The following is a 13,521-nucleotide window of genomic DNA, read 5'->3' as shown; positions in this document are numbered from 1 at the left end:
GATCAGTTCTGGGTAGTTTCATAGTTGCATACATTTTAGAGATAATAAGAGTAACAAACTTCTGGCCATTCTTTCCACATTATTTTGCATTTTCAGCTCATTCTGTACACATGCAAAGGTTGAATACTTTTAGCTAAAACTGGAGTTTATAGGCTGTATGGACTCATCAGTTTTCTCTCTCCTTGTAACCAAGTACTGTGCACCATGGGCTGGCTGTCAGGGCTCCTTTTGGTTTGTAATCTCTGCTGAGCTGTGTCTACCTTTTCCCTTGAGAGCAGGAACGCCAGAGGCATTTTTCTATTCAGGGATGCTCAGGGCACATTACACATCTTTGTTTCAAAAAGCCCAGCTTTATAGAAATCAGGTGAATTGGGCAGGTGATGCTCTAAGTAACTGGACATTTGGCAATGAAGTCCTGGTGCCTCTTTCACAGGTTCCCTGGTGCAGAGCAGAAACAAAAAATTCTTCTCTAGGGAGTGACAGCCCTTGAAGTTTATGAGTATTTAATTAAAATTGCCAAATAGACTTCAGTAGCAGCACTTGACAGCAGTGAAGTGGCTGGGATTTAGAGTTTCCTTGGAAGATCTTTAGAGCATCCCTACAAGTTCTTGAAAACTGTTCTTAGTCTCGCTTTTAAGAAATTGCATGCTTTCCCTGAATTAAAAGGCTGCAGCTAAATGAGTTAATAAAATATTAACTAATTTAATAGTAGGAATAGTAGATATTATTAACTCGTTAGATAGCAGGCAATGCCTGAACACTGCTATTGAAACAGAACTGAGGTGTTTGAGCAAGGAACTTGCATGGTCACAGCATCTGCAGCTGCCACAATTCTTGGGCCAATGGGATCTTGGCACAACCAAGCACTCAGCAGGCAGTTTCCGGCACATCCTTCTGAAAACAAGGGGGAAAATCTGGACCCCGGGGCCAAAAGGAGCCTGACAATCGTTAGCGCTGCAAAGAACAAAGATGTAAATGCCATTCAGTGGAGAGAAATGCCATTCTGATTTCTTCCCAAGGAGGAGAAAAAGAAATTGCCCACAATGTGCTGGCTGGCTTCGGCAGAGTCAGAGTGCAATTTCCCATTATTTTATTATCAGCCACTTCTGTGCCAAGTCTGCCATTAACAGTTCCTGCTTGCAGAGTTGCCTCTGGCTCTCAGAGGTGCTGTAAGGTCTCAGCATTGGGGCCTCTCTGTGAATGGGCTCTGGAGGTTTGTCTGAGGCCATGGCTTGTGCCAGGAGCACTGCACACGCTCACCACGACAGGAACAAAATTACAAACCTGTCTGATTTCCCCAAAGCCTGCCTATTGTTTGTGTGTGAGGAGGATAAGTATAATTGCTTTAATTTAAGGCCTCACAAGGGAAATAGAGTTTTTTTTTTTTGGTAATACAGAGCAACTCAGACATGAAAGTTTTCCAGGCAGTTGGTCTCCATTTAAATTCAGAATACTGAAGGGGATTTGCCCTCAGTTACTCTATTACCATTTTTAGACAGTGTTTCAATGTTTAGCTGCATATTAATTTTAAGTAATGAAAAAGGAGATTCATATTTGGGGTCACATCCAAATATTCCTTTCAAGTCAACGGTGAGAATTCCTACAGGACTCCATGCATTTTAGAGTACAACTCTTGAAGAAAGATTTTCAGAGACCTTCTCTCTTGAGACCAAAACTTTGATATAGTTTTGAGAGAACACTGCATTGCTTACATGTGCAAATGCAAAATATGATAACAGAATCCCTCAAATGTTGCTTCCTTAGTTGTGGAAGCAGAATCTTAAAAAAAAATCCAGCATAACATGCAAAGCCAATCAATGTCCAAGTGTGTTCCATTTCACTTCTTCTATGAATTACAATAACAAGACTGATCTGACCAGTTTGCTCTCCAATAAGCTGACTTGAGATGTAAGTAACAATATGTACTTGTTGAAATGTTTTTCTTCCCCAGATAAGAAATGTACACTTTTATAGGAGCAGTTCAAAATACCTTCAAGCCCTCTAAGATAGTGGAGTTCCTTCAGTTTACTTTGGACATGAGAGACTTGAGCTGCTCCCTACCAAAATAATTATTCTCTAAATAAATATTTAGAAGTGCATTTATATACTTCTAAAGTGCATGATCAGTGACAGAAATGAGCTTTTGCAACTTGCAATGAAATCTGGGTGCTGTGTCTTCTGGGGGTTGTCACCTGTGGCATCCAGGGATTTTATGAGAATGTAAATAGAGTTCCCTAAAAACCTAGGAAATATAATTTAAAAGATCTGAATCCAGAAGTCAGCTAACAGATAGAAAGAGACATGCTGGGTTGATTCACTCTTACAAATTTGAGATCATCATAAAATTTCTTGCAACTTAAAATTTTTGCAGGGCTGGAGCTGAATTTCAGTGTCGGAGTGTGTGTGAGAGAGATGCACACATGCAAAGCTCTGTCATGCCCCATTTGTTTCTGTTGTGGGTAAGCAAGAACATTGGGTTTAATGAGGCTCAGTTTAACCTCCAGCTGTGAAATACAGGATTAGTCATATCCTGTGCTTAACCAGCTTTGTAATAATTTCACTAAATTCCACTTTTTATCTCTGTATGAGGACAGGGCCAGGGAAAAAGCTCTTAATTGCAGTTAGATCAGACTATGAAGAAGCAGCTTTTTGTGTCTTTGATACATGTGGAGAAGTTCAAAGTACACAGAGTCTCAGTGATCCGTCCATCTGAGAAGTACTGAAAAATGTCTTGAGGGGAAACTATGCAATAACTGCAGAGGCTTTAAAACAGATTTTTACAATGAGTAAAATGCCAAATTCAAGCCCAGATCAAGAAAGATTGAGAGTCTGACATATGAAAACTACTTGGGCAACAATGGGAAGGATGTTAATCGTTCATTGCTTTAACAAAAAAGCCTCTTTACTCAAAACTGTAAGTTTATGACAAGACTTTCAGTTTTGTTTTTTTTCTTGAAGCCAACAATGCAAATTGAAATCTTTATAAGAGACTTTTAAAGAATATTCAGATTATCTCAAAAAAATTGAGATTGGCAATAATTGATTCTCCCTGGCTGCTTGAGTTCTGGTTCAGCAAAGAGCTTGGAACATCCGAGTTCCTCCAGAGGGGAGGGACATGGCTGCCCAGCATGAGCTGAATCCTGCAAGGGACCTTTGCTGCTTTATCTGTAGAGGTTCAGGTCTTTATTTATCTCATTCCCAGCTTTGTTGTTTCATGGGATGTGGGGATTGCCCTGAGGGCAGCCCAGCAGCGTTGCTGTGGTGTGATTTTGGAGGAGGGACAGTGGTTCCCTGTAGCCCCCTTGCCTGGGGTGCAGCTGACAGGAGAAAATGAAAGGTGACTCTGGGGGATGGTCCAGAGCTGTGCTTGACCCTACATCCATATCAACATCTGCTTCCCTGGAGGGGCTGGGGCAGCATTCTGTAGTTTCTCTGCTGGCACCCCAGTAAAGATGCTGATTTTGGTTCTAATGAGCCATGATGGGCTCTATTAATCCTTGACTGTGAAACTCCAGCCCTGCAAGACACAGACCAGACTTGGGCTGCACCAAATGCCCGTGGCTGTAGCTCCATTTGGCTTTGTTAACTATTGAGCTGCATTTCTGTTTGAGTTATAGGCTGTGATACTTGGATCTCTCAGTTGTGCCAGCTCATATATCCTCCTGAGCAAAGCTTGCCAGTTGTGTGATTATAATTATATACTGCAATTTGGTTTGAACTGATTATCTGAGTCTCCTGTGAGTTATGGGCTTGATCTTTCTCTGCAGATCTCAAACAAGAGGACAAAAATGCAGACATTCTTGAATATTAGCAGTGTACTTTAGTTCCCTACCTCAGTTGCTACAGAGAATGGAGATGTTTGAAACCTGCACTGCGTTTATTTCCTGTACCCCACTGAGATGCTAATAAAACTCTTTTTCCAAGAGTGATTTTACACGGTAGAATCTGCTAAGCCTCTTACTGACTGTCTCCTGCCTTTCCCAAAGTTGTTAGCTGCCCCAACAACAGAGAATTCCAGCTGTCACCAGTGCAGCCAGGTGAAATCTGGTTGCCCCTCTGGTTTTGTGAACACACATCATGATGTGAGGGGGAAGTCAGAGCCTAGGCACAAGTGGGGATCCTCACCCCTGTGTTACATTTGTGAATGGCCAAGATCCAGCCATGGCACAATGCCCAAGTGCATTTCCATTTCTACATGGACTGCTAAAAATGGATTTACTGATGGAGCTGGCTGAGGCTGTGCTTGTGACCTCCTGGCTGAATACTGAAGAGGGAATCAGGAGAGTGGGTGTTTGACAGACCCTTATCCCCTAAAACCTTTGTCACCAGTTCAAGTGATCCCCAGATGTGTTACATGTACAACAGGGATATGAACCAGTGTGAAGGAATTTAATCTCTCCTGTTACAGAAAGCTCATATTATTGCATGACATGGAAGATGTTAAATAGTTTTAATTTCATCCTTTAATTTTTTTCCCTATTTGCAGAGTTCTTTCAAAATCAAAACTGTTGATTTTTTTATTGCACTCTCATGTGTGTGATTTCCAGCTTACCTGATAAATGCTGCTGAAGCTAATGGGACTCTTCACATATACTTAAAGTCAGATATGTGCTATGCTGAGCTTATTTTTGCCTGAATATGTCTTGTAGTGATAACTGCAATTACTGAACCTTAATTCAATTATTTGCTAGCTTCACACAGTGAAATTGCCCATCCCTCAGATTCCTGGTGCGTGAGACACTAAAACATGGACTAATGAGATAAGGGGGAAATGTTTGTGCAGGGGTGTGTGGCAGGGGATGCTCTCTGGGGCACGAGGCTGCCTGAGAGGGCCAATGCCTCCTGGTGCTGAGGAGCGGGGCCCATTGCCCTGATACCCCTGTGGGAGCTGGGCAAGGCAGGTGCTTTGCACCACCTGTGTGTTATTTGAGATGTGTTTCTGCTTTGCTTTAGCTCAGTAAAATATCACTGATGTACTGTGATAGCTGGGGCTGCCTTGGGCCAGCTCATTGTTACAGGGAGTCACCATGATGTTCTCTGAAAAATCTCTTTCCCAGGATTCTTCTCCTGAGAAGCTGAGAAAAGCTCAGAAAAGAAATGTAAACAATAATTATCTGATTGCTTGGAATGTGGCCTGGAGTTTGCTCACCAACAGGTGCATCTTTGATTGGTTCCATGTGAATTGTTTTTTAATAGGGACCAGTCCCAGTCCAGCTATGTCGGACTCTCTGGTCAGTCATGGGTTTTTATTATTCATTCTTGTCTAGCCTTCTGATGGCTCTTTTCTCTATAGTTTAGTATAGTTTTAGTATATAATTTCATAATATAATATAATATAATACCATATCATAAAATAATAAATCAGCCTTCTAAGAACTTGGAGCCAGATTCTCATCTCTCACCCCATCCTGGGGACCCTCACAACACCACAACAACAGGGCTGTGTGCTCTGATAGTGCCTTTGCCCTCTGCAGGTATGCTCAAGTGTGGTAGCTGAGAAGAAGAGTAAGGTGGTCGAGCTTTACCAACTGTTTGGGGGGAATCACCATGCTCTGAATCTGGATAGTCAGGTATTAGTGCTTTTGCAGGTGGGTTCTGCAAGGCTTCATTCATGAATATAGGGAAAGGGGTTGGAGTTTAGATAATGATGTTATCTTGCCAAGTAACTCAAGTAACACCTGCATATAAGACCTTTGGCCACCTGTGGGAAAGATAGGGGTTTTTTTCATGATAATAAAATAACTTTATTTGGGTTAGGTTTCCACATCTATAATGTTCTTCTGTTCCCTTCTAGCTGGCTGAGTGCAACAGCTTCCCAGGAAATTTCAGTAAGGCAGAGAGAGCTAATGCATCCACAAGCAGCTTTTTGGAACTGGGGGGCTGCTTTTAGTGCTGCTGCTGATTGTTTAGGGCTCTGATTGCTCATTCTTTCACTTGCTAATGTTGGTGATTTCCATTTTTTAATCATCTGAATGTATTAAATATGCCACTAATTTATTTTTATTTCTGCCTTGTACTTGTGCAAGAGACATTGGTTAGTGATATCTGTGTTTTGGCCAAGTTCAAATCAATGCCATTTGCCTATGTGAAGAGAAGTGTGCACTTTCAGCTAAATTGCTACAGGAAATAACAGAAAAAGGTCTTGAGCTAAATCTTCCATTTAATTACTCAGTTGCAAACAATGGGTTGTTGAGTGTCAAAATTGAGGCAGTTTCAATTACTGGAACAATTATGGTTTAGAGTGTTGTTGCTGGTAGGTTAAGAATTTATATTACAGTGACAGACAAGTAATCCAGGTAATGGGCAGTGCAAGAGCCCATGAAGATGAAGGCAGCCTGACACTGAAATAAAACCTTCTGCATTTTTTTTCCTCTTCACAAACGTATATAATCAAAAGCCAAGGTCTCAACAGAGTTTTCCATCTAACATCCAAGATTTATGGATGAAACTAAAATCTGAAGTAAGAGCAATTTTTTTTAAATATTGGCCTTTTTTTCCCCATATAGAGAGTTACCCAAATCATAAACCAAGATCCTTATGGGCTTACATGGTCAGGGTGTGATGCCCTTGCCCTATAGCTGAGGACCAAGTTCACTCTGATGTTTAAATGATGGCTGAAGGAAATCCTGTGCTTTGTGAAAGGGGAGGTAGCCACTGAAAAATGGAAATTGCTTGTCTGTCACAGGGCTGGGTGATGGTGTGGCATAATGATTTGTCCAAAGAAAATCTTCTGAGCTAGTGTCAATAAGGGTATGTTCTCTTGTCAATACTGAGTTCCTTGCAGTATTCCTTTCCATCTATTTGCATTTCATGCTGTTACATAATTTCTTCTAAAGTTGTGTTGGAAGCAGATACAATATTAATACATTTAAGTGGTGCGGTGTGTAATCCTCTGTCTCCTGAGCTTAGTGCAAGTGGGTCTGCATTGTGGGAAAATGAGGCTGATTATTATAAACCCTTGGAAATGACAGTCCTTTGGGAAGTCTGCTGCCAGTGACTCATGTATGCTTGATTCTCTGTGTTCTGCTCACATTTTGCCATCCCTTTATACTCCCCAGAGGTAAATGAAAAGGGGCTCAGGGCCTTCAATTTGGTGCTTTGTTGTGTGTTTTTAACAATGACTTGTGAACCAGGAGAGACAGTTTTCACGGTGCAGGAGGTTAGAAATGAGTTACAAAGGGGTGGGGAGAGCTGTGGTGCTCAGGTGCCTGCAGGCTGTCCCTCCTTGCCCCTGCCTGCAGCTGGAGGATGCTCTTTGCTTCCAGCAGCTCTTTATCACTTCTGCCAAGGCTCCAGGGGTGCTCAGGCACTGGATGCCAATGTTCAGACACCCAGATTGCTCCCCAATGACCCCACAGCCCATGGGGAGAAGGGAAGCTGTGACCCTTTGTGAAGGCTTTAATATTTCCACAGGGCACAGGGTCAAACTGATCGTTTATGATTAAATACTTCTTAAAATCTGTCTTCAGCCTTCATCTGTTAGATTTTATGTGAAAGGAGAAAAAAGTGTTTTCAGTTAAAGGCTACTTATGTAACAACCCTGTTTTGAATGCTAATTCATGAATTACTGGGAGCTGACAGTGCTGCTTTTTAATTTTCCACGGTCACTTCAGAACATAATTCTAATTGAAATAATTTTTTGCTAATCTCTCATAAATACTGAGAACTTTCTGTCAAGTAAATTTCCGTCTTTCTGTATTTAATTTATGTTAAGAACAGTTCATTTTGTTGCATCAAAGTATTTCAGAATTAAATATTTGTCTTCTTTATTCTGCCTTCTAGCAGAAGTAACACTGAAGGGTAGCAGAAAAGATAATTTGTCTGACTTGTCTCTAAGTTTTCAACACTTTATCTTCTTTAGTCGGTCCAACATAGCCACAGCACTGATCTGACTTTACTGGACAGAAACGAAGAGGAAAATAAATGTTTCTTTGTAGCACTTTGACCTTAAAATACCACAAACACCATCCATCTTCTTGTGTTATTTGTGTTATTTTTCAATTGAATCACTCAGCACAGCAGGTCAAAAAGTCAGAGGCCACCATTTCTTCTCTTTGCTAGCAGGATGGAAAGCTTTGATAGGAACAAGTGTTTGCTGTTTTTTCATTGTTTTGTTTTGCCTTTTTTTTTAATGTAATTTTAGTCTTTGGTAAGCCCCAAGACTTTAATTTCTATCTCAAGCATTTAAAATAGTACATTATTTGTTATGGAAAATATCCCTTTCCACCCATCAAATTGCTTGTTTTCTACACAGAAAAAAAGTTGGTTTTGCAGTCTATTTTTACTAAAAAACTTGGTTTGGTTGCCCTACTCTTTTCTCACTGGTAGGAATTGACCAAACTCCCTTCCCTGGTGGGAGGGAGTGTCCATTTGTTTCATAACAGGCTGGCAAAGTCTTGGGCTTTGGTCCAGTGGCATCTTCTGGGTCACTGTGAAGTCCTGCCCAGTTGAAAAATTTATCCATAAATGTTTTGTCATTTTTTGTGAGTGCTGAGGAGTGATTGTGTTGAAATGATGGCAGTGGGGCGTCAGTGCTGGCAGTGTGGGGCACAGGTTTGTGCTGCCAGGTGAAGGTGCTGGCTCTGCAGGCTTGTCCCTGTGCTCATCAGAAAGTGCTGAGTTGGACCGAGTGCAGGTCTTGCACTTTTGTACCACTGTGAAAGTCAGGACATGCTTGCTTTTTCTTTTTCTTATTTTTTTTTTTCTTCTTTGAACTATGGATGAAACTAGGGTTTGAAAAATATTGACAGCAAGACAGCAAGAGCCACTCTTGGAGCAGTCAGTGGCCAGTTGTTGGTGTTTGCTGGGGGTGTGAGTCTCCTGAGCTCTCCCTTGGTCTCCTTTGCTGTGTCCCTCCTTCTGTCTGTTCCTCAGCTCAGAAAACATTGCCAATAAAAGTTCAGCTGGGACTGCATGCTCCCACGGAGTTTTAGTTCAGGTGAAAATGATTCTGCTGATAGATTTCTTGAAACTCCAGAAATGTGAAGTGATTTTACCTGAAGGATAATTTATTATAGATATGTTGCCCTTCAGTTGAGATAATCTCCAGCAATGATGATGAACAGAGATGATCAGAGATTCTACTTTTAAAATGTCTTTCTGACTACAAAAGCAATTTGGGATCCACTTACATTTCAGTAATGAAAATTGGGTAAGGTAATAAGAGATTTCATTTTGTGAGTGAATTGACAATGCAAATACCAGGATTTTTAATTTAGGTTTAAGTGGAGTAATGGCTACTCGTTCTGATGCATCATTAGTCATATTGCTTTTTAATGAGGGATTCACTTTCTTTCCCTGGTTAGCTCTAACACTGATAGCAAAGCCCAAGGAATGTGCAAATGTTTAGGGAGGTCTGTTGAATATGTGTCACTGCACCATTTTAATTTTAAAAAGGAGAAAAAGCAGTTTTCTTTCTATGGTGAAAAATTTCCCTTTAGTGCAGGGAAGATAAATTGTGCAGAGCTGTGATTGGTAGCCTGTTGTAAAAAACCACAAGCAATAAAGTGAGATACATTCCCAAATAACTTCTAGAAAATATAGAAGGAAAATTGCACTGAGTGCAGGGCTCATGGAAGAGGCTTTATGACAGACAGTGGGAGGAAAAAGTTTACTCTGCCCATCTCTGACAGGGATGTCTTATAAATAATGGCAGGTGAAGACTCTTTTTGCACTAGCAAACCCACTCTGCTCCAAACACCTTGATCCTCTTCTGGAGAGATCTCTGCTCAGCGTTTTTATTGCTTAGATGTCTTTTCTTTTTCTTGTCCTATTTTTTTTCCTCTTTTTCCTTTCTGTTCTTTAATTAAGAGCTTGTTTTGATGTTCATTGAACTCAGTGGGAATCTTTCCATCAAATTGAATGCATTAGGTCAGATTCGTAATCAGCTGCCACTGAAACAACCTAACAATAGTTTTGTCACACGCTAGTGAAATCTTAAATGGGATTTGCTTTAAAAAAAGCAATAGAACTAATCCATTATAAACACTTGTTAGAGCAGAGTTTTGACTGTATCTGTGTATTTACCAACACAATTTCAACCAATTTAAACCAAATTGAAATTAAGGCAGACTTTTTCTCCAGGCAGGAGCATAGGGCAGTTAATTAAATCAATTTAAACTAGTGTGGTTTTAGTGACAGCAGTGTGATACTGGGTGCTCTCTGGACTTGGTTTGGTTGTCTCCCTTCCTTAGCTGGGTAAACCATTTTGACTTTCTGTGAGGATAAGCTGTAATGTGATGAAACATGTGGGGAATCCAATGTAGACCAACCCATTCAGACTTGGGGGCAAGGCAGCAAGTTTCTGGGATGCAAATGTCCAGCAAATCTCTCTTTCTCAGGCCTGTTTACACATTTCTGGTGCCCCACCATGGTGTGGCATCCTGCAGGTCTCAGTGTGGTTTGCAAAAGTCTGAGTAACCCATGGCCTGTAAACTGCTGAGGCCACACACTCCTCTGGAGCAGAGATCTGAGGGGATCTGCAACCCCTGGGGTCTCCAGCACGAAGATACAACGCCACATTTTGCTCTGCTGTTTTGTTCTGCTTTTCCCTTGGTCACACATGTGCGCCATTGTCCCAGATGTCAGGGCAGAGTGCCTGAGCTCCTGACTGGCAGCCCAGAGCAGTGCCAGGAGCTCTCCAGGAGGTTGCTGTGTCCCCACACACACAGGAGGGGAGAAGGGGTTGCACACAGCAGGGATGTGGGAGCACGACCAGCCAAGGAGAAATCCTGTCAGGATAACCACCAAGAGACATCACATGCCTGGGACACTGCCAGTAAACCAAGAGTCTTCTTATCATCTTCAATTGTGACCTGCTAACCTTTCTTTGAAATCATATACCTCCCAGGAATAGTGGAAACTCAGTTTTGCAGCAGTCACTTTTCAGCTTCAGAAGGAGTTACTCCTTCAGATCTCTCTCTCTCTGACTCTCTGTTGTGAAATGTGAAAGAAATACAGGCCACATCTTCTCTCTTCATAAATTCAGGGGAATCCCAGATATCTGATATGCTGAACTCATTCTGTACCACTTGACTCCATGTGAGACACTGCAGCTCCCAGCAGATTGGGTCACACAGGACTAGCATCCATTTCTCATTATGGCTTTCTTGAGAACTGCCCTTCTCTTCACAGCTTATAAAAGGAAAGTTGATAGGGTGAGGCCTCCAGAATGGTTGTGAAAGCACTGGGTCACTGTAGAAGTTTTAAGCTAAGAAAACAGCATTTTGAAATAAAACCAAAGTTGAATATCAGCTAAAACAGGCCATGTAGCTACAAGAAAATATATATGACACTGACAGAAAATAATGTATCCACTCAGAGTGCATTAATTCTTCTCTTTGAGCAGGAAATGGAAATGAACTTCTGATGTTTCCAGAGATCTGTGCATGACAACAGTCTCCAAAGTCCCTGTTATGTTCAGGCCTTTGGGTTACTGTGGGGTTTTTACATAAAATTGATATGATTTATGAGATTACTTGTTAAATTTTATTGCTCCAATGATTTTTCTTTGGTTCTTTTGAAGTAGAAAACATAACTTCTGTAGCAAATGGCAGTTGAAAGTCTTAATAGAGCATAAAAATCTGAAAGGTCATGATTTTTAAACTTCAGTATAGAGGACAGTGCACTGCTTGATACTCCTAAAAATAGGAAAAATTAATGAGATGTTTATTGGTGATAAAGATAGAATCTTCTCACAGACCTTTGATTTTGGCTGCTTGTGTATTGGCTTTTTCTGGGTGCACTTTTATAAATGAGAAACACTTCTCATTCTTCACATTTCAAGATCACAGAGAGTTAAAAACACAAGGCAGAAACTTTGTCCCAGGGTGATTGTTCAGTCCTCCTAACACCCAGTGCTCCTTCCCATGTGAGTGCAGACTATTGGTTGCATTTATTTGTTTTTTAGGGTCATATTAACCACCTTCATTTGTTTGACTATGTTTAAGACCTGTGGGTTCAAGCAAATATGTAACCAAATAAGAAACTCTTCCTGTCAACACACATGTTGCAAGCTTAAGTGAATGATAATAACACTGTTTAAAAAGCCTTAATCTAGAAAATGTCTTCTGGTGTGGATTTTTTGGGTGAGTTTTTTGGTTGCTTGGTTTGTTTGGGGTTTGTGGATTTTTTTTTGCTGATTTTGATTTAATCTGAAGTCTTAAAAATATTTTTTATGTGCTTCTAAACAAATGTTTATTATTGACCATGTAGGAACTTAACAAAAATGCCTTCCTGCTGTATCACTTAATGTAGCAGACCTTGACCAGTTCACCTCCAGCTGCTTGCAGGTGTTTTCTCTAGGACTAGAATGGAAAAAGCACTTTATTCCAGTGTTCACTGTCACTGTTGGTGCAGGGGGAAGTAAAGAGGGGACAGATGTGGTCATGGCAAAAGCCAGGACATCAGGAGGGGCCCAGCTTTCTTTCCTCCCATTAACATTTCCTGTTTTCTGTTGTCTTTACAGCAGTCCAGCACGGGGGACCTGCGGACCCTGAGGAAAGGATTGTCCCCGTACCACTCTGAGTCCCAGCTCTCCTCACTGCCACAGTACCAGGACGCCCTGCAGAACGTAAGAGACATTTTGGGTTTCCCCCCCTGCAGCTGCTGGTTGCCCCAAGGAGTGCTGCTACTCATGATTTTTGTTTATCTTGTCAGCCAGGCTGGGATACATCCAATTACAGGGGAGCTCTCACAAGGGATTGCTCACCCTAAACCTGGAGTTGCAAACATGCAACAAAAACCTTGGGAGGATTTGGAGCCCCTGGAACATTAATCTTTGCCTGAATTTAGTTCATCAGCTTCCCAACGTGGGTTTTCAGTCAACTGACAGTCACTGTTGTGAATCTTTTAAAGCTGGGGTGATGCTTGTTACACCTGCAGCTTCTTGGTAAATGCCCTGTGCCTGCTGTAAAAAAGCTGGTTTCGGGTGAAGCTTGCCAGGTGTCTGGCAGTGCATGGACAGAGTTGTTTAGTGAGTAAGTTCTTAGGTTTTTCTGTATCACAAATGAGGTTTGGGTTTCCTAAGATTTGCCTGCATTGCTTCCCAAACCACAGAAGAGCTTTGACTAAAGCCTCCTGCATAGGATGGAATCTGTGCTGCTGTGCCAGGGCATGGCTGAGGAGCCTTGCCAGCTGTTTGCCTTCCAGATGTTTCCCTCATGCTTGGGCCTCTAGGTTTGTGTGGTGATGCTGTTTTCCAGATTAGAGGAAGAGTGTAGAAACAGTCAGAGAGTCCTGGTGGGAGTGGGTTGTGAGTGTGAGGAATGTGAGCAAAATCCTGATGGCAGCACAGCTGGAGAGCCTCCCTGCTCCATGTCTGGGACCCTGGACAGCAGGGCTGCAGCTCCTGTAGGGCCAGTCATGTGTTGGCTGCTTGACTGGGAAAAAGTGATTCTGTAGATTTAGTGTATCTCTTACAGTTGTAAAGAAGGGCACAATGATAATTTAACAAAGTTGGCATAAATAAAACTCAAGTATGGAAGCATATCCTCTTCCTATCCCTGCTAACTGGCAGGATGG

General features: G+C 41.7%; 1 protein-coding gene across 1 annotated transcript in view; it reads left to right on the top strand.

Moving 5' to 3' along the window:
* The window catches only part of CCDC85C (coiled-coil domain containing 85C), a 110,664-nt gene that overhangs the window by 72,960 nt on the left and 24,183 nt on the right, over positions 1 to 13,521 (top strand). Inside the window, exon 3 of the mRNA XM_054275510.1 lies at positions 12,467 to 12,571. Coding sequence (XP_054131485.1) covers positions 12,467 to 12,571 — 105 coding nt within the window. The remainder of the gene's footprint in view (positions 1 to 12,466; positions 12,572 to 13,521) is intronic.

Source organism: Melozone crissalis, unplaced genomic scaffold (genome assembly GCF_028551555.1).
Source record: "Melozone crissalis strain CALT ecotype California unplaced genomic scaffold, PUWL_Pcris_2 ptg000018l_1, whole genome shotgun sequence".
In the NCBI taxonomy this organism is placed as follows: Eukaryota; Metazoa; Chordata; class Aves; order Passeriformes; family Passerellidae; genus Melozone; species Melozone crissalis.
The sequence above is the reverse complement of the archived record's forward strand: the minus strand, read 5'-3'. Positions and strand labels throughout refer to the sequence as shown.